Source organism: Lissotriton vulgaris, unplaced genomic scaffold, assembly GCF_964263255.1.
Source record: "Lissotriton vulgaris unplaced genomic scaffold, aLisVul1.2 SCAFFOLD_532, whole genome shotgun sequence".
In the NCBI taxonomy this organism is placed as follows: domain Eukaryota; kingdom Metazoa; phylum Chordata; class Amphibia; order Caudata; family Salamandridae; genus Lissotriton; species Lissotriton vulgaris.
In genome coordinates, this window is record NW_028245496.1 from 302,838 (window position 1) to 325,179 (window position 22,342).

At 40.9% G+C, this 22,342-nt stretch overlaps 1 protein-coding gene across 2 annotated transcripts in view; it reads right to left on the bottom strand.

Annotated features, from left to right (window-relative positions):
- LOC147666399 (uncharacterized) overlaps positions 1-22,342 on the bottom strand; it is a 392,367-nt gene that overhangs the window by 274,536 nt on the left and 95,489 nt on the right. For both annotated transcript variants that reach the window (XM_086949092.1, XM_086949091.1), the window contains exons 3-4: positions 9,639-9,798; positions 5,849-5,963 (exon numbers count right to left, since the gene is read on the bottom strand). In XM_086949092.1, the coding sequence (XP_086805218.1) occupies positions 5,849-5,963; positions 9,639-9,798 (275 nt within the window). The remainder of the gene's footprint in view (positions 1-5,848; positions 5,964-9,638; positions 9,799-22,342) is intronic.

Below are 22,342 nucleotides of genomic sequence, written 5' to 3' on the forward strand. Positions count from 1 at the left end.
GTTTTATTTGTTAGAACATTCTGCCCTCTAGTGGCAGAATGTTTTAATAGCCTTATAGCCTGCCGTAGCTGGGCTATACCGGCCATTAAAGTCCCGCTCCATTGTTAAAGGCCTGAGTCAAAGGCTCAGGCCTTTAAACGCTGGAGCAGGCCTTTAATGGCCGGTATTGCCCGTTACAGCGGGCTATAAAGCTATGCAAAATCACAACAGGTGAGTAATAATTTGTACTTGTACGTCCTGGGTTCTCTCTAATTTCCACCTTGATGATGCTCTACCATGTACTGGTGTGACAGAAAGCTCATACGATATTTAAATCAGGGCATACAGTGTGTCCCACAAAATGTGTCATGGTGTACATGCAGGCCAGCTACCTTCGGCCGTGCAGGTGCAAGGCAAGTAAAAAGAACAGTTATGTGGTATAACTAGAGAAGGGGCACCCAAGCACCCTAAATGCACAGGAAGTGACTAACCTCTGGCAACATGAAAGCAATGGGTCACATAACCAGATTATCCCTGGTACTGGCTTGATATGGCTGAATCCGGTTATCGAGATGATGACATTTTGCATGTGGAAAAAGTGTACCTCACTCAGAAGAAGAAAGCTTTTCGAGGCAACACCTTTGATTGTATGTAAGCAGCCCATTTATCCAATGAACTGTGGTGTCAGCTTATGTCTCACTCTGGGCATGGTGTCACTGGAAATGTGGCCTCCACTCTCCTTGGACACATATAATTCTCCACTAATCAGCAGGGTTTCCACCAAAGAAAAGAACCAGCTTCCCATCATGGGTGCCTGCCAGCTGTGTCACATTTTGGTGACGCTTGGGGAAGCTAAAATGGGAAGTCCAGCCAGTCTTCTCAAATGAGGTATATTGGTCTTCACAGCTGGGCATGGCCTATGTGTGCTTGCATGCATGTGGTATATGTATATTGTGACTCTAACCAAAAAGACAGCTGAAGGCAGTACAGGGTCAAAGGCAAGAATACAGTTTGTATGTGGTCAACAAGTAGAGTCAACAGGTGATTTGAGAGGTAGCTGGTTGGTGGACTCTTACCGCACTGTGATGCAGTGTTCTTTTCAGTGGCACATATTCAACTCTTTTATAAGAAGGATTGGGTTGGTTATGATGGATTTGAAGACGTTGCTCTAGATTCATACCATGTTTTTTCACTTCTTTGTCTCCAGGCAGAAGATATTCTTCCTGGCTACAGGTGAGGAGTGTCAATTAAATGTAAGTAAAAGTTTGCAAAAGCCTAGGAACTTCTAGATTTCTTTTATCAAAGAAGATTGTGCCATTTGATACCAACTGAAATTTTTCCTCAATCCTTCCGCACTCATGAAGAAGAAACTGAAATCCCAACAATATGATGCTGTATGTTTCAAAATTGCCCTTTCCTAGTTTGACATCTAAAGAGTGAAAACAAAACCTTATTAGAACTTATTTTGCATTTTTTTCTTTTGCAATTGTATACAGTGTGACCATGGCCCTCCAGCATTAGAGTGGTTTACAATAGAACTAGATTACATAAAACATTGTTTTGTTTTGCAATTTTATACAGTGTATGACGGCATTAGAGTGCTTTACAAACAAACTAGATTACGTTAAACATTCTGTAAAGGCACAGGGAGATTAAGTGATTTGCCCGGAATCACATGATGTTGAGCCAAAGCTAGGATTCGTACTTGGTTCCACAGCTCTAAAGTCAGCAGCTCTATCCGCTTGGCCAGATCTCCTTTCTTTATGTTGTCTGCGTTCCAGTACCATTTCAGAAAATACTAAAATACCATCCAAATAGATGATCACATGTGTACAAGACTTTCTTTACGAAGAAATTTATAAAACGTTGAAAGGCTGCTTGTGCATTACAAAGTTCTAATGTTATCACGAGGTATTCAGAGTGGCTGTGCCACGTATGAAAAACAGTGTTCCATTCAGATCCTTTGAATATGCGTAGCCATTTGTACGCACCCTCAGATATACCTTAGTCAATATTTTAATTTGGTTAAGAGCCAAAACCAGTGTACCGGGATATCTGCTTCTAATAGTTATTTCATTTAATTCTCTGTTGTCTTTGCAAGGACAAAAGCTGCAACCCAATTTGGATATAGAATAGTGGGTGAAACACCTGGACAGGTTGAATTGATCCACATTCCTTTATATATACTTGAAGCACTTTGTCTTCCTTGATAGTCAGCTGGTAAATGTTACCATGTGGAATATTTGCTCCTGGTACAACTGTGTTGCAGTCATAATTCCTGTGTGGATATACTCTTTCTTCCTCCTTGGGCTGACAAGATCGGAAAAGTCCATATATTGAGGCAGTAATCAGATTTCATCCATGAATATGGCAGAGAGACATATAAGGAAGTGAGTTGTCCTCAAGCCTTCTCTGGGAAAACAAGTTTTCTTACAATAGGATGAGACAATGGGATTGGGGACAACTGCTAGTTGATCTATGGAATACGCCATGCGTGCCAGGCATATCCCAGATAATCACAACAGTACGAGTGCCTACAAAGTCAAAAGAGACACATTCAATGAGTCCAACAGTTGTTCCATCAAACAGGTGAAGTTTGACAAATAGTATTTTTTTTAGGTCAAAGAGATGTCACAATTTCCCCTGATCTCTTCTTCCTGGTTTTTCTGTAGGGGAATTATCGTTCCAGAACAAAAATCACAATCCATAACAATCCTTTGTTCCTCAATCCTGCACATCCATGACCATTCAAGGACCCCCGGAGGGGGGTCATTTTGACAGCAAGTTCAAAATGGGTCTTATAGTTAGCAAACACTTGTTTTTCAGTGGTGCTTGACACAGGTGCGTGGTTTGGGGTTGAGTGGTTCTTGGAAGTAAGGGCACTGTTTGATAACATATCCCGCCTTCCACATTATAAACAGACCACTTTTGAGTGTTTGCTCTTTTTCTGCCTGTGTCAAGGCACACTGATTGTTGCACTGAGTTTGCAAAGGTTGTGGAGTTCCATTATCATCATGTCATGGTTATTCAATTATCAATGTCTCTGCTGAGTTTCAATTTTAAATGTGAGACATGTCAATGCTTCAGTAGATGCAGAATGATAAACTTCCAATTAAATGGTGTCATAATTCCTGTCCAAGATTGTTATGAAGAACTTGCTGCAGCTGCTTGGTCTGTCCAAGCTGCTTCATTTCTTAATTCCTGGAAAGGACTTATGTATGTGATATTATGTCACATTCCTTGTCTCATGGCTAGTAGTCCTTTGTGTGTACATTGCGTAGCATGACATAGACCAAAATTTACAAACAATCTTCATGTACATATTATATTGAGCAAGTTCAGGATCAAGGTTGTTTATTAGCAGTGAAGCACATGTTAAAGCGTCTTGAGTGAGGTGGGATAATAAACTCCACCTTGGAATGATACTGTGAGGTAAAATGCTGGTCAAGACAAAACAAATGCCTTAAAGCATGTAGGATTCCCAGAGAACTTTAGAGGAGGTGCTGATTGAAGGTGCTCCTGATCTGTGGAAGTATTCCCTAAAGCAACATGAAACGTTATTAACTCATTAAGTCTAGTCCTGTCATGCTATATCCTTATCCTCTTGTATTTTAGGGATTGTTTTTGCCATGACGTGTTAGAAAGTCACATCTGGGTCCATCCTGCTAAAACATGGCATATCAAATTCTCAGGATCCAAGAGATAGTGGTAAAATCAGATCAGTCTCCTAAATGTCCACACAAATATCACCTAACAACACAGTGATAACCACTCCTTGGGTTATATCTAGTTGGGATGAGACAAGGTAGGGAAAAGAAAGAAGATTTAGATGCCTGATGTGGAATAGGCAACATCGGGGACATCATGAATGTTTGTCGAGCAGAGGAGCACAGTAAGGATTGATGACACACATTATGTTAGGACCAACGAAGTTTGGTAAAACAGCAGGTGCTGAGATGCCAATGAAATAGACATTTAAGGTAAATCATATGCAAAAAACACAAGGTGAGTAACATACATCTTTGTGTACTTACTGGCTTCTCCAGAACAAAGACAGAAATGGAGTAACCACGAGATATCCCAGAATTCAGGAGAAGTGACACCAACCTTGTTAAGTTACGTCAATTTGTTTAACACACTAATCACCCAAGAGGATATCCAGGTACTTGGGCAAAACTCCTGAGTGGATAGTACGCATGACTGCCACTGTCTTGTTTCTGGGGCGGGTTCTCCATTTGGTCAGGTGGCTGTCTGGGTTGATGGTGGGTAAGTTAGCAATGAGTTCTCTGGGGTTGGGTCAGAGGTGTAACACAGGCCCTGAAGCCCTTGTGGTGCAGGGGGCCCCAAGCTCCAGGGAGCCCCCTCAGCCCAATACTATGGCAGGAGAACTCCTGATTTAGCCCGGAAGAGGGCCCTCTACAAACCTTGCAGGGGGGGGCTCAAGTTTTGTTACACCAATGGGTTGGGTTGGTGTACGAAGTTGCTATAGATGTTTGTGATTTGCTGTGGGAGAAGTTGGACAGTTGTCACAGAGTTATTGGGAGTCAGTGAAGTTCACAGTGGCTGAGGGCAAGGTGAAATCCTTGATGATGAAGAAAATCTCCTGGCAGCTGTTGGAGCTTGCCTCGATGCAGTCCACTAGTTATTTTTCCTTTGTGTCTCTTATTTTCTGGTGAAAGCATCTTGTAGGTAGTTCTCTGAGAAGTGTTGTGACTGGCTCTCCATTTCCTTTCTAGCTGTTTTCAGTGTTGTTTGGTATCTCAAAGGTCTTTGGTGTACCTGATGGTGTACTTGTTTGATCTACTATGCTTGTTGGGTTTGAAGCATGAGGGAGTCAATGGAGTTCTTGATCCAGTTGTTGAAGTGATTGATGTCCGTGTAAGAGCAAACAGAGATAAAAGCAGCCAAACAAAAATAGGGATTAAATGGCACCTCCTTAAGTGGAATAGGAGAAGGAAAAAAAGAAGTAAATGTGAAGGATATCAAAGGCCAAATGCAGACTTAGCAAAAGTAGGCATCTTTCAGTACGACAATGCTGGGCAAGGTGACTTCCTTCTCACTCTGCCTATATTGACCCAGAAGCAAAGTCTAACCCCGGTATGAGCCTAGTCTCTCCCTGCCATTGTGACCCAGCCACCACTGGCCCAATCTCCATGATCTCCAATGAGGTCTATGCAAAGGAGTACATGCTATCTTTTCTTTACCGCACCTTGATCTGTCTCTATATTCTGAATTTCATTATCTGTGCATGGACCTTTCAGGATATTTCTTACACATCATCCTCATTAACCTATATGTCTGGCACCCATACTAATATTCCCCTACCAGGTAAAACACTAGAGACTATATCTAGCCTCAAGCTTGTTATGCTTTTACATTTTTCTTTCATGTATTCACAGCTAAACAGATGCTGAGAAAAGATAAGGCCATAAGAGCTTCATTGTCCTGCTACAACAACATGCACTCTTAATGTTCTACAACTTTTCCAGTAGAAATTAACTCATACTCTGAATTTTACGAATTTGGACAGCTTAATTTGCCAAAGCACGAGTACTTATCCAGAATACATAATTCTATCATTTGGTACATGATGTTAATTCTTTTAAATTACAAAATATGAGTTTACTTTCACATAAAAAGTAGCTAGTATAAAGAAGGGGCTAAGTAGGAGCTACATCTACTTTAACACATTAATGTATCAAACGTGTATACTATCTTCAAAAAGTGAACATTGGTGAGCAGCTTAGTGAAATGTAATGATTGCATTTTCATAGTGAGACATAAATCGAGCGTTGTCATTTTCCAGGACATAGTACTGTATTTCCCTTTTAATTAGCATCTAATAAAGGCATTGTTGTCAAATGGTTACCTGATGACTTCTTCATCTATTTCTTTCTTATCAAATCGCTCAATACTTCTTCTGGCCAATACGGTATCAATCAATCGCTGTTTGGGAGTTGATGAAGCACTGCTTGATTGGTGGCCTTAAAATATAAAAAAATGTATTCCAAAGGTAACATTATGTGTTTAGTAAATCATTACGAAATAATGTTTCAAAGTTGTGAAGTCTAATGGTTGAGATATACAATGTTAATACTATTTGAGCCCAATTTAATTAAAATCTTCAAACTTTTCTATGAAAAGCTGCTGATTTTATCAACATAATCTTGTATTGTATATATTTTTTTCACATTAAAATGTTGTGTACCTTACAGATCACTAACTTTTTTCTGTACTGCGTTGAGAGATTAATATAACTAGTCATAGACACCAATGTATCAAGCATTACATTTTAGGGAGTAAGGCTTGCTCCATTAGCTGAGATATCACCATCAAGATAAAGATGTATGTGGGTCACTTGGCTATTTCCCAATATCCAGAATTTTTTTTATTCTGTTTGTGTTACTCACCTAAAATAATTCAGCACCATTATTCAGATTTTTAAGAATAAGTACCTTCCTTTTCCCCAACGTATTCCAATTCCTACATTACAGATGTCAACTAAACTATGTGCTGTGTTGAGTAAATTGCCCATAGTAGCTCCCACAATTTCCCGCTTGTCACAAATTGCCAGCTTCCCCCGTATCCCACATAGCATAGAATGTAGTTTCCATAATGCCTACTTAAAAGTAATTGATTGCTCTCACATTGTCATAGTCAGCACAGATTTTAGTTGTCATAAAACGCCTGCCAAATTGTCGGCTTCTGGCTAAACTACCAATAAAAGGTGTTGGATTAATTAATGTAATATCATATTTATTGCAGATACACAGACAATAAAATGTGATACATATACAGTTTATAATCAATTAAAACAGCTATAGATCAAAGCGCATAATGGGTGAGCAATTACACAAATTGCATTAATACATAAGGACAACAAGCTAAAACAGCAAAACGAAATCAGTCATGAAAATCGGTTTTACAGATTTAGGCAAGCTATTTTGACAACAAAAAGGAACAAATGACTATAATCACAACGTTAGTTGGAGCCGTGACCCATTTAAAACCATCCTAATAACATGGATCGCCATAGAGAATAAACCTTTGAAGAATCATGAGCAACACAAAAATGTAGTTTTAGTTAATATGTTACAAAGTTACAGACCGTTGCCAATTATGAATAAAAGTGCCTAATGCCAAGTTACAAACCTGATACATGCATACTATTTTGCAGTATTCAAGGGCCTTCTTTCTCCTATGCAACGTAGTATGTATATTTGATCATCCACTCTGCATAACTGCCTTGACCCCAATGGCTTAAAATGTTCCTAATAGTGTACATATATTTTAAAACCTATTTCACCCTACTGATAAGAGGATGCTACAGACCAAAGTTAGGAGATTAGGGGGGGGGGTGGGAGTTCCCAGGACCTCGCATCAGTGGGTGCAACTCTAATATATGGATACTTGTGAGATCATGAGCAAGTTGCTTAACTTCCTGAGTGGTGAAGTGTCACTGTGGGGTCAAGGGGTGGGCCTTGGCTCCGTTTCTTTTTAGGTTGAGCCTGGGCAGCGCATACGCTGCTCTGTGAGGCACTTTGTGCTTTCACTTTCCAAGCAGCCCGGGACAACTGCAGCCGCTTTTTTGAAGTGAAATAGGTCTTCCATTTACAAGAGTTTGAGCTAATTGTAAATGACAATGCCTTTTACTTGTATGTTAATTATCAAAACAGATAAATAAAAGGTATTGTAATTCACAATGCCAATAGTGTAAACTCCTTCAAATGCGAGACCTATTGCATTGCAAATGCTTGTTAATGTTTATCTGTGGGGGTCTTGCAGAGACATAGTCAGAGGCACATAACTTAACACCTAAGATGGACTATGAAAACATCCTTGTGCTCTTATACATAGAGGACACCAAACATCTTTACCAGACACCAATAGGACTGCAGCTTTCAATAGATGCACGCCATGCTTGCCATCAAGCCAACAGACTACCCAGAAACCACTCTAAAAAACAATTTTTTTGAACCAAACAATAAATATATATGTTGACTGAAAAAAGTGGTCAGTTATTGCTATCTTGTGGTGTGGATTGATAATTAACTGCAGAGGTCACTCATGGTAGAGCCTAGAAAGTTGAATGCTACTGCACATTTGATTGGCCATGATACATATAACAAGAAATTTGCAATCTGGTGATAGAATATAGGAAGACTTTGACTCTGGTTAGCTTTGCAGCATCTAACTGTTGACTAGTTGTTTGCAGGGATTGGAATAATGTGGAGGTAAACTGTGAAGCAAAGCACTGAAGTTCTGCAAGTCTACTCCATTTTGGATATTTAGATTAGAACTGCCTTGTGCTTGGCCTCTGCACCAGTACGATAGGTAACACTATTACGATTCTTTGACATGCATTGAAGAAAGCAGGAAGGCCTATTATGGGTATTTGGCTCTGCAATAGACAATGATCTCTCGGTAAATTAATCAGTTCTGGATGATATTTTAGTGATTATCCTAGGGGAGCAGTTGTAATCCAAATATGTTGCATAAATTGCTACGGTCCCATGTACAAGAGTGGCATTACCCAAATTGTACCCCGTTGCTTGAAACTAAGGCTTCATGCAAGAGTACACGGGGTGCCCCCGACTCCAAAAGTGTGCTGAAGATAAATACTGTTTCCCTCTGGTCAACTGCCAATTTAAAACAGAATGGGAGCTTTCACTGGCTTATCCAAGAGGTTGAATCTCTAGGGCATGTGATTGTGGAAAGGGAAACTTTTATCTATGTGGCTTTTATTGTGCTACCTTGGAGGGTTTGAGAAAGCGAATCTATTTTTAAGAATAGTAGAATTAATTCAATGGCAGACATTTCAAATGGAATTTTAATATGGCTTTAAATATGTGATGATATGTATATTGTAAATGTAATATATTTGATCAAACACATCAAACGGCATTGAAATGCACTGTTATCATAATACTCAAACTAGCACACATCACAAAGTGATCACAACAGACCTACTCATCAATGTGTGTTACACTGTTACCATACTCAAGTGGAGGCTTTCCAGAGTAAGAACAGAAAAGCTGGAGTGGCAGGTACACATATTCTGAGACCTTTTACTAAAAGTGCATACTTTTTAGACTGTTTTAGGTATGAAGCATCACTGCACTTAACTCCCTCGTGATGAAATAAGCAATTAAGTAATACCAAAATTCTAACCTTTTTGGGTCTTTTCATTTTGCCAAAATTACAAATATAATAAACTTGCTTATAGGGGCTCCCAGGCAGCCCTTTTCATCGACTGGTCTGTTATGGTTTAGTTCATATTTTTCTTCCACCCACTACAGTCAACAGGATAGGGTCCCGGGTGAGCCCACTTCAGCTACTGGCTCACCTCTCTGTTACTGAACTGGCTCACCTCTCTGTTACTGATGACATTCCGCTCTTAACATGCAAAATGTAGTCCGCTTTGTACAGTTTTGCATAAACCATTCACACACATTGGCAAAGCCAAATGTTGGCTGCCAATGCCTGGCCTATTGGCTTTGCCATTGCTTGTTGGTATCCGATTCTTTTTATTGAAATGTGTGCTGTGTTTAGCAAATGTTTCTCGCAAGTGTTTGAACAGACATATATTGTTCCTCAAAAACTTCATTAAATGTACATTTCTTAGACCATATGCGGTTATCGCCAGAGTTAATACTCACTTATCCGCAGAATCTCTGCATAGCCCTGCTTCAAGGACTCAACCCCAGACGGGCCGCTTTGCTTCTCCACTTCTTTTGGAAGTTCCTTACCATACAGGTATAAGTCAATTAATGCTGCCTTTGAAGATCTATTTATGAGCACATTCTGAGAACGTGGCACCTATAGGAAAATACAATAAAAATATGCATGACTCGATGATGTAGGATGCTTAATCTCTCTAGACATGACTAACACGTTAAATTCTGCATAGTTTAAAACGTCATTAACCTTCAATTTTCAAATATATCATCTTTTTATTCACGATTTTAGGTTTATGTTTCGTTTTTAAAGGCGTTAAGTTATAGCTCCATTTAGTGATTGACTGCTATATGAATTTGTAATCCATGTTCATGTAAGCTACATGTATGGTACTTTCATCTTTCATTAACTCAGAGTCATGTCATGTACACGTGGTTTAAGATGGATTATGAATGTGGCTCTATTTAATGTTCAACTCAGTAAATATGTGCTCTTCTATTAACAAATAGTGGATGATTCATTCTCAAGATTGATTTAGAGTAATATGGAAAATGCTGAAATTATTGTTAAAATCTACAGGAGCTCCATCTTTGCTTCGACTGTATGGGAGGAGCTGGGGTTGGGGGCGGCCAGATAGAAGGACACCAGCCATAACATACAACACATGATCGCTGCAGCAAAATATCTGCCGGAAAAGCCATAGCAACCAGCTCACTACAGCATAGAATATGGGGCAGGTCTTTACTCATGCCCTTCTGGATCACTATAATCACTGAATAATTGAAACAGGTAGCTAGACACTGCACCATAAACTCCCCTTTCCACACATTTCCCAGTATATAATCTGTTTATTTTAGTAGTAGTAGTAGTAGTATTTATTGTTTTAATGATTCAGTCTAAACATCCACACGCTAGCCATATGTTCTCATGACTCATGCGTAGTGGTTCGTAGGCATGCCATAGTAAGGGCTGAGTGTACTCTGTATAAGCGCCAATTATCAATAATCCTTGGACATTACCTGTGCATGCATTATTTTTATGTTTTTATCAAATGCTACAATAATATAGTTTTAGAAAAAATTAAATTCCCTTAGTTAATGACTTCAAGTAAGCAAGCAGTTGCTTTGCTTTACAGAGACTCAAAGAGAACATTTGCTACAGAGTTGTGTTTCAGTATGCTACGGTAGAAAGCAGATTTACCAATGCTGATATAACGCGTTACTCACTTGCTTATACAGAACCAAATTCTACGCAAAAGGGAAATGTTACGATCCTGATGATGCAATCAGTAAACTAACAGAAGCAAAAACATGCAGACTAGCCTGTAACTAAATAGTCCTCAATAAAAGTTTCAGCCATGCATCAGACTATCAGAAGTTTTTAATTTTACGAAACATGGTGTTTCTGGCCGATCTTCTGGTAGACCATTCTTTAAGTGCTGAATTAAGATCTTCTCAGGCTTTCCATCTACTGTTCTTTCTTGCATTTATCGATGTGAACCTAAGTGCAGACAACTCTTAGGTTCATACCCTCCCGTTCGACGTTTGAGCCCATCTTCAACCAGTGCAGACCTCCAAGCTGTGGCCTACCTAGATGGAGACCAATGACTCGTTTTCAGGGATCAATGAGAGCTCTAATATCTCTGTCCTCCTTAACAGAGTATCAGTTTGTCAACGTTGCTTCTGTGATAGGGCACAAACGGTCCTTTCATATTAGACCTTGAATTAAGGAAGGAGCGTGTTTTACTCAAAGTATTGGCTTTAGTATAGTGTAAGCAAACGGGGGCAGACTACAGATTGATACATGTGCGACACAGAACTACAAACATCTAGGCATCGAAGCACGCGAAGCCGCGATCTAAGAGAATCATCTGCAGCGGATAATCCACTTCAGTAGACCGCATGTTGGCGCACATGTGACCCGCAGCAAAGAGAACATGTTGATGCATCCAAGGTAATGTGAACACCTTCAGACAGTCCTGGGAGTTTTGAACAACAGCCTTTTGCCTGATGGGGTCTTTAAGCCCATTCTTACAAAAGTCAAAAAATGCAAAGTTCTGTTTGCTAAAACGAAATTATCGGAAGGTGTCACACATGACATGACACCTGGTAGATGTGCATATGAATTGATAGGGAAAAATATATATACACATCCTCCTTCCTGCAATGTGGCGTGTCTTAGCTTTGGGGAAAGCACAGAAACCCTCTTCAGGACAAGTTGCATTGTACTTTTGTACTTTAAGGTCTGCACATTTTTTCAGTTCCACACATTCTGAATACAAAAGTGTCCCGTGAGTAACATTTTACAGTATTTGTATTGAGTTTGGACATTTGAAAAGGTATATTCCAAACGCAATATGCTTTCCATTAAATCTGTTTAATGGTAGATGTAAGACCACAGAGGCATGCTAAGCCAGCTTTTCTTTCAGCCTATGCACTCTCTGGCCTGAATCATTTTAGTTTACTCCAAATTTCCCCTCCGTTAGCACCAAACCAATAACAGCGAATGCCGTTCAATGACTTGAGGGAGAAAGCAGAGGTCCCTCCCCTGACGTGATCAGCTGATCCAGTTTCAAACTGAGCAAGTACACTTGTCACAGCACAACTCCCATTGCTCATTACTACTACTACATTTTGCATAATTAAATGATGAGCTACAACTTTCATAAAGCCAAACCCAAAAGAACTCAGTTTAGACGAACTGTTCACCTAGAAACGTACAATTATAGCAACACTGTTCACGTCACTTTCATAGGTCTTCTATGAATATCTATAAAATATACGAATACATCAATAAAAGAAATCAGCTTTTCACCCTGGACAGGCAGCCACTCAGCGACTGCTTACCCCACTGTTGGCGAAGTTGCAGCGGAATGTGGGCATTAATGAAGGAACATATATAGGGGCGCTGTAATGGGGTAAGAGTGAAGTGGCGTCAGCAGAAGAGATCTGTCCGCAAGGTGTCTCTCTCACCTTCTGACTGATATGTCCATCCGCAGCACAGAAATTCGAAATATATGTTTCATTTTTTTTTTTAAAGGAATCATTTCCAAGTGTACTAGTACACTTTGTTCCTCAACAGATATTGAAAATTGCAAGTCACACCAACAGTTTACATAAAGTTTATATTCAACATAATTTCTTGGGATCCAGTTTGGCCTCCTCTGCACTAAAGAATTCCCAAGATAAGCAATGAATCTGCAAGTTTTCACAGCTTGTTGATGTTCTCCTGGTGTTGGAAGGTGCACAGCACATGACTTACTGATGCGTTTAAGCTGCTGTCCGAACATTCACACAACACTAAAGTAATTTTTTTCAGAGAAGGAATTGGGTGCATTAGAACACCGAGGCCCTCATGATTATGACTGTGGCAGAGTGTCCTGGTGGAGGAATACTGATCACGATCCGAAAGTACTGGGCCACCTAAACACTGGACGGAGTTCAGCCAGGTGCAGAAGTGCATCAGCTAAAACCACAGTTGGAGAGGGGCTGTGGGTCCAGACCGGTTTCCTGGTCATACCTTGCAGCAACAGGTGGGAGCCGACAATGTACCTTAGCAGGAGCACCGATTCCTTGCTTGTTGGACATCCTGCCTGCACCCTCCAACTGCACCTGCTCTGAGCATGTGTTGATTGTCAGTGGGAAAATCCCTGGAATCTGCCAAATGTGTATGTTCACCAGGTATTTCTAGGCCCACTGGGTTATTTCCAACTCATAATGGCCAAATGTAAGGGTAGGGATACCAGAAGGAGTAGGTGAGTCTAGGCCCAGTGTCTCCACACCTAAGTCTGGCCAATTTGCAACGAGAAGAGGATCAAACAGTTCAAACAATGTTAAAAAACAAGATGTTGCCCATTCAGAGCATTGATGTTGAGCTTATCCTATACTGATAGGGGTAATGCAACAGTTCCTTGCATCCACTAATGTACATATTTTATTCAGCCTCCCATGTTGTTATAGAGGCGAGGTTATTCACCTACAAAGCGGCCAAGTTAGTTTGAAGCGACATCTTTTCCTACCCAAGTCACTCTGTCAGTTCTCTTCTAGGGTTCTCTTTGATTCCTCTCTTGTATGATTGTTTTACGAGCTCTAACCATTCTTACCTCATAGTAGGTGGACAGCTATGTCTACTTTATTAAGTAAGGCTGGTTCCTCCAAAGAAATATGTGATCCCTATTTCCACTTATCCATAAAGGGTAATCCCCTTTATTTTACTAGAACTCTCACCCACACAACCCGGCATCAGCTTTGTGTTCTTGTCCGGTTGCCTTCTACTACCTGAGGGGATCAACCCTTGACCTGTGCAAGGTGAAAGGAGAGGTCTTTGTTTTTTTTCTTTTCATTATTTTTGCTACATTTATTTGAGGGACCCTCAATTTTATTAAAACAACTTTAGATGTGGTATGAGTGTATGATTTGTCCCACACATTATCGGGTCAACATGTTTCAGCTAGTTTTGATATGCCAAAGGATTTCAAAAAGAGAAATACATTTTCTGAAAACTGATAACTTTGTGACACCTTATTTTTATCCCATTCCGAAAATCCACAAGGAAATGAGGTCACCACAAGGAAGAACTATAGTGTCTGCTATAAATTCCACACCTCTATCCAAGTTTAGTGAACACTTCCTTTACCCGATGGTAAAAAAAGATCCCTACTTATGTAAGAGATAATAAGGATTTACTTTCTATGTTATGGGGAATTTGATTTGACCCCAAAAAGATCCTATTCATGAGCCTTAATAGAGAGTCTGTAGACAAGCTTACCTTAAGATGAGACATTGCGAGTTATTAAGAGATTGCTAGTTTCTGCTGAATGGGAATATAAACCCCAACACTTTGTCCTTGAATGCATAAGATTAGCAATTATGCAAATTTACTTCGAGTATGAGGGGTCCCTGTACACTTGGGTACATGGGACTTTGATGGGGAGCACGTTCGGCCACAGCATACCATGTTTGAATGTGCACCACTTTGAGAAGTTGGTAGTAAGATCAAAAGACAAACCATACAGACATAAGCTATTACTGTGGAATCAATACATCAAAGATGTCCTAGTTATCTGGAATGGAAATGAAGGAGGTGCTCCAAGTTTTGTCAACTGGCTTATCAAACAGAATTGTTAGACCTGGCATTTCTTGGCGTGGTTACCCTGACTTTTTGCCTCTACCTCCTCTTTTTTTTGATGCTGTGATGGATTGCGTTTTACTGGCTTAAATGCTTTGGGCACTTTGCCACTGCTGATCAGTGTCAAAGTGCTCCCTGTATAAAAAGCTCCCTGTATAAAGTGTTATGATAATTGGTTGTCCATAACTGGTATGTTTGCCTTTCTAGTAAAGTCTCTAGTAAAGTGCACTATGTGTTCCAGGGCTGGTAATGCAAATGCTGCTAGTGGGCCTGCAGCACTAATTGTTCCACCCACACAAGTAGCCCTAAAGAGAGAACTCAGGCCTGCCACTGCAGTGCCTGCACGCAGTTTGCTAATTGCCATGTTGTCCTGATAAGTGTACCTACTTGCCAGGCCTTACCCTTCCCTTTCCATGCACATCAGACACCCCTATAGTAGGCCCAAGGTACCCCCCTGGCCAGGGTGCAGTGTCTGTGAAAGGTAGGACATGTACTAATGTGTCTACCATGTCCTAACAGTGAAATACTCTCCATTACGTTTTTCGCTGTTGCAAGGCCATCTTGCCCATAGGACAGAATGGGGAAGACTGTGTAATATTTTCCAGCCTATCTTCCCATAGGCTTAAGATGAAGAGATGACGTTTAGTGTGCCTGAACTCACAATTCAATAACACATCTTTTTTTGAAGGTGGTTTTTGAATTGTGTGTTTAGAAACCACACTTTTAGAAGTGGCTGTTGTTCTAACAATTCTGTGTGTCTCTGCCTGGTTGTGGAATGACTGTCTGGATTTGAATGTGATAGTATCAGGGAAATGTCTTGACCCAGGTGAGGAGTAGGTGAGACAGCAACAGGCTGACCAGCATCTGGAGTGTAGGGGGAGGAGTAGCCCCTGGATGTGTAGAGACCTGAGCTGCTGCCATAAAAGAATGGCCCCACCTCCTGCTGAGTGATTGAGAAACCAGACCCCCTCTATGAAAGGAAGAAGGTGTCACTGGCAAAGAGACAACCAGAACTGGTTTGGACAGGGGTCAGTTCCCGCTGATCACAAAGACTTCAAAGACATTTAGTGGTATAACTATGAGAGCTGAAACCCCTGATTGTTGGAGTGATCAAGACTGAAAAGGATTGAAACTATTTTGTGGTCAAGAGGAACCTCTGCCAAGGAAGAACAGCTGAAGAGACTGACGAGGACTGGCCCTGGCTGTGTGTTCTGGGGCTAGCCTGCAGTTTGCTGATTTAACTAAGGAGAGGCTAAGGGACTTTGCTGTGTGCTGTGTCCCCCTGCTTGAAAGGGCTTTGCTGTGTGCTGTGTCCCGAAGTAACTTGTCTCTAAGGGCCCGAGGAGAGCCGGCTCCCTGTTGTGGAAACTCAGGAACACAAAAGTTTACAGTGTGTCTCAGCGACGCTGTGTGCGTGTGCTTTTTGCAACCTGAGACCTTCATAAGCATTGCCCCTGGACTGCTTTGTGCATGTGAAGCCTGAGACTGCCGTGGGGTCCATGGTGCTAGTTGAAAAGTGCCCCGTGACTGCAGTGCCCCCGCAGCGTGAATCATCGTCCACGCTGATGTGTAGCTGTTTATGGCCCGAGCCGTCATTATAACGGAGGCTGCGGATCAAGATCGCCGCCACCGGCTGAGCCACAACACGCTAAAGGATATCGTAAAGCTAAGGAAGTCGTGAGATAATCGTGATCGTTGTTCGCAAGAGGAATCTGCCCAAGATCGTCAACAACGGAGAAGGCAGCGCCATAACCTGTCCGGCTACAGGTTTGCCTTGCATCCGGGCTGCATCGACATCGGGAGCGCCCAGTAGGACGTCAGACGAGCGGAGAGAGAGAGAGAGAGCAAGGCAGCAAGGTAAGGCTCGAAATCCGGTAAGGAGCCGCAAGTGTGTGTGGCCTGCAGGAGGAGTACAGGAGCGCTCCCGTCTCTCTCCCGCTGCATCACGTTAGACGGGCTGAGTCCTCGAGCGGCCCAGACCTGCCCGGCAGTACCGGGCTGCCCTCAGAAGTTCTGGACTGTTGTCTGTGTTTGGGGCCTAGTGGGGCCTGCGCTAATCGCGTTGATTGGCCTGGTATTCCTGCATTACGAACTGCCTGATTATGTGCATTAAGGATTGAATTATTCTCGCATTACGAACTGCCTTATTACTTGCATTAAGGAGTACGTTATACTTGCATTACGAACTGCCTGATTACAGGCATTGAGTATTGCATTATTTTTACATTATGAACTGCCGGATTACGTGCATTGAGGATAGCATTATTCTTGCATTACGAACTGCCTGATGACTTGCATTGAGGATTGTATTATTCTTGCATTCGAACTGCACTAGTCTGACGATACGAACTGCATTATGAACTGCATAGCATTGTATTAGGACTGCATTTGAACATTATTAACTGCTCATTAATACCGCAAGAATCTACCAGTATTTCTTGGCCTAATAACTGGCAAAGTGATATATTACGAATACGCATATGTTGGATTTTTATCGTGTGATCTTATCGGATTTTTCTTCCTGATAAAGATATCGTTATTTTCATACATCAGTGTGGTGTCCATTTGGGGTGTTATCACTGTGTCACTGGGAGTGTGGTTGCAAATACTTTACACATTAGCTTGAAGATAAGCCTGGTTGCTTGTGACAAGTTACTGTGGATATCAATGAGGGTGTCCCTCCGTCTCCTGACTAGAAGCAAGGGTGCCTATTTGGACTAAGGTAACTGCTTCAGCCAACTAGAGACCCCCAGTTCTAACAAGAATGAATATCTGAAATTCACACATGCAATGGACAAGGAAACCTTGAACTTTTTAGATGTCATTCTCTTCCATGTAGAGGGATGCTAGCAAACAAAACACATAATAAATCCACAGATAGGAACAGTCTGCTTAAATTCAGTAGTTTCCACTCATGCCTGCTACAAGAGAATTTTCTCTATGGGCAGTTGCTGCGGTTACAAAGAAACTGCAGCAATCTGGTGGAACTTCAAAACACAGGCACAGGCAGTGAGCAATAAACTGTGAGAGCATGACTATCCTGAGCACATCATATGAGAAACTGGATGAGAGCGTGCAATAACAACAGGGACTCTCTCCTAGAACTAACTACTTGAAATACAAAGAAGGAACAAATAGAGTGTCTGACGACATACAATATCATATCAAACCAGACTAAGATCATAAATAAGCATTGAAGAATACTCAACAGTGTAGAATTAAACCTGAAGAAACCTCTTTTCGCACACAAAAGAGGTAGAAACGTGAAAGATGTACTGGTACACACAAGACCACAAAGAAAAAAAAAGGATGAGAATATCATGCGCACCCTGAAGAACCTACCCAAAGTTACAGGATCTGTCCCTTGTGGAAATTGCAGTGTGTGCTACATGAAAAAAAAACGAAACACTGCCCTTGGGGGAGAAAAGGATTGGATAAAGATTAACCGTACCAATTGTAACACAAACCATATTGTTTAGTTGATAACATGCCTTTGTGGTCTTTGTCATGTTAGTATGACCATCAGATAAGTAAAACTCTAAATAGGGGAACAAAGAAGAAGCCTGAGATGTAGGAGGGCTACTGCCAAAATGGCCGCCCACTGCATAGAATCCAGATATACACAGGATGATTTTAATTGGAAAATAATGAAACATCTAGCTAAGAGGAAGTGTTAGTTGGTCCTTGAAATAGGGGTATAGCTACCTGACTCAAGAAGGGCCTTGGTAAACCAGTTGTGTTCTTGGTGTCATTTTGCCCATACACATTGATCAAGTGACAAACTATGATCAGATAAGGTTTGCCCTCTTCATCATGAGTCGCTCTCACTGTGAAGGGAGACTGTGACCCCGCGATTTCAAGAAATAACTACTACTAAGCCTAAACTACAAGATTAGTTTATTTTCCAGGGCACTGAAACATTTGCCCCAACTCTAACCATGAACCTATTTGTTCTATTAGCCATTCTACACGAACCATTCCATCGTTTTACTATAACTGCACAGTGCAATTTTGTACAAAATATTTTGGGTTCATTTTATCTGGTTTTTTTCAGACTCTAAAATCACCCTGTAGAAATACTGTAACCAAATGGTTCAGTTTCACGTAAGAGGAGTTCTGTGCTCCATTTCGAGATTTCAAGGTCAGAAGAGGAAATGGAAGTAGCTGTTTTGTCAAGATTACAATTACACATTTTTGCAATTCTGACCTGAAGATTATCAGATCGAAACACCACTAGAATGAACACGAATTTCACTCAATTTAGAATCAGAAATCAGGCCTAAACATTGTTTGCACCCAATTTGGGATCGTGCCCGGGCTTTGAATGTGTTGTTGAATCTCTTCCAACTTACCAATACCAATTTATAGGACAGGCTTTATGTTAAGTAGATTCTTCCCAGACCATTCCTAGGAGTCAGCAAAGTATTTTATACACATGTGCTCACATGCTTGGAAAACGTGCAATGTACCTGTTAATTGTTATGAAATGTTGTGTTTTTGTGATTAATTTTATCTAAAAGGGTGCAATGCATTTCCTGTAGGAAGGTAATAATAACTCTGTAGGTTATGCAGTTGTCTGTTCTCTCAAAATAATATATCACTTCCCAGAGGGCCTGAAGTGATCTTAAAAGACCTGGGTCAAAAATCCCAAACGAAATCATCAATATATTCTGTTATGTTGTCTATTGAACTAATTAATAAACCACTCCGAAATCATGGGCTTTTATTGTGAGTGAGCCTCTCTGTGACTTCAATCAGGCCAGAAACCACCTCTCTACCAGTACCTATGATGGACACAGGGAAGGCATTTAATAGGGTGCTGTGGAGCTTTAAGTTTGCCCACAAGTGGGTCCTGCGCTCACTAGGCCACTGGACAAGCCTCCATCGGGGCGAACATGATCTTGGACTGCTTATTTTCCGGTGTTGGGTGGACCTGGCTTGGCAGTTCGGACTGGACTGTTCCTATAGGACCAGAGCTATGACTGATTTGCATATGGCTGGTTCCAAACTGAGGAGGCACAGCGGGAAAAAGAATGATGGGTTGGAATGCTACCCTGAGCGATTGCATTCCTCCCAATGCCTTTTGTGTGTTTGGTTAAGCATTCAGTGGCATATAATAAAGAAAGGGAGTTTGATGCTTATGTTCTGACATCTTATAATGATGTTTCAGTTACATCATTATAAACATGCAACATATGATGATAGTTCTATAAATGTGAGAGAAACAATGCAACGATTTCTCATTTCTTACCTCCAATTTTATATCATTTATATAGTTACTATCCCAGAACCGATCTATGAGGGGCGTAGCTAAGCCAGATTATCAGGCTACCTACATCCAGACACATTCAGTTAACCTACACGGGGATCGCCTGCAAAGCTAGTGATATTCGTGAAAAATATGGCATGTTTTCAGCACTTGGGTACTTGATGACTATTGGGGCTTGACCAGGCTCCAGCAGTGTTACAACATTCTCAATTAAAAGTTCTAATTAGAAAGACACTGAGATGTGCTGGCTGTAAAACAAAGCAATAGCTAGTAGATGAGATACTGGGATTCGGAAACGTATCTGAATAACAGATGCATTCAGCTAACAGATCATCCCATTAGAGTGAAAAAAAGAGAAGAGATTAGAAGGGAGTAAAGCTCATTAAATGTTGCACATTTTAAAAATAAACTTCCTTAAACTTTTGAGCAAAAGTAAACCATTACATCAGCCCTGGGGTCACGGTCTGGTTTACCTAAGATATATGAATACTGTGAAAATATTTTCAAAGTATAACTTTATCTTTGGTAACTTTCCAATATATTTCCCATTTTTATTCTCTCTAACTCGGAGGGAAAGTAATCGTTTTTTGGCCTTATCAATGACCTTGTCCGTCAAGATAGTATTTCATATATTTTTTAAGATTGCAGGATGAACTCTTCCAAAGTTTTTGTCAGTAGTTTTTTTGGGCAACTCAATTTAAAAGAAAAGGCGTGCTTTGCCCTTTAACTAGAACGGTGCTTTGGGTGAACAATATTATGATATGAGTTTGGCACCCTTAACATTTCACGCGGCCATGCCTGTCTGTCGTCATTGACTCCCAAGGTTTGTTGATTTGGGACTCCCTGGCGATGCCGGAATAGTCTGGTAACATGCTCTGCCGTTCTTCCCGTTCTGCAGGGAACAGCTACAGGGGCAGGTTTTCTAATCAAACGTCGATTTGAAATGAATGCAGATGTGAATGTTCTATCACACCCAGGCTGTCCTACTTGTAGCATTTCCAGGCTAGCACACAATCTACAGACTGGCACGAAGCAGCTCCTTAAATATGTTTCTTCAACCAATCTTTTAAAAAGTTTGTTTGTGGTATGGCTGGTTTAATAGAAGGTAAAATAAAAGTCGTTTATTCCGGAATTTATTAAAACAAAAACAGGAATGTCTTTATTACAGAGTTCTTCCTCTTTTTTGCAAGTCAGTCCACAAGGCTAATCTGAAAAACAGGCAGTGTATTCTGACTCTTCACACACTGTATGTCAATCTAGAAAGAACAAGGGTTGCCTACAAGCAGGCAGGCAAAGCATGTCTGAGAGGATCATTAGGAGGGGCGCCAGCTGAACAAATATACCTCAATTTTGCATCAGCCATTTTGTAGCATTGATGTATATATAGCCAGTGGTGCAATGGGGCACAGTACATAGAAATGGCCACCGGGTTGAGGATATGGTCATGCACGTAGTAAAAATCAAATAAAGCTTACAAAACTGGACGTGTAGCCACGAGCCAGGTACCCACCAGTCGGGAAACATAAGTAAGTAGTGGTTGGAAAAATAAGAAGTGGGCATTGTTAAAATGGCTTGAGTAGGGATTGCAAGTAAAAGAGAGCCTGAAATGTGTTACAGCATACAGGAAGCATGTACACAGCTAGCCAACCACAGGCAAAGGTTCAATGAGTTAATGAAAGTCCTAGCGCCTCTGATCACATCCCGTACAATCGGCAGGAGATTTTAAATCGTCTGATTTATGAAATCCTCTCAACTAAGTATTATTTCAAGTTGGTGTAAACTGGTAACAGCAGGAAACTGATCTAGTCAAACTCAACACAGTTGTGAGCAGCTAAAGAGAACATTCAGTACCACCATGTCTCAGTGTAGCAATATCTTGGGGACAAGAGGCCACACGTTCATAGTTTTTATAAATACATAAAAAGAATTACAAGTACACTGCCCCTGAAGCAATTAATTACGCATAAGAAAAATATTTACATTTCATTCATGAAAATGACAGCTCAAATGGCTTTGTGAATTTGGAAAACACCCAATGATTATGTGGTGAACAAGCTGCTGTTCTGCGATTCACACCATCAACACTGTGTTACATGAGTGTGAGCAATACTAGCACTGCATGCCAGGATGAGCCTGGCAACAGATGGTATCCCAGCTGAGTTTTATAAAATCGTCACAGATAAGTCATAGGGAACATGGTTCGAAAACAGACAAAATATAAAGAAACGTTTTGCAACCGTTCTCTGTCCAGCACAAACAGTAGCCCACTTGAAGAGATAAAGGGGCTAC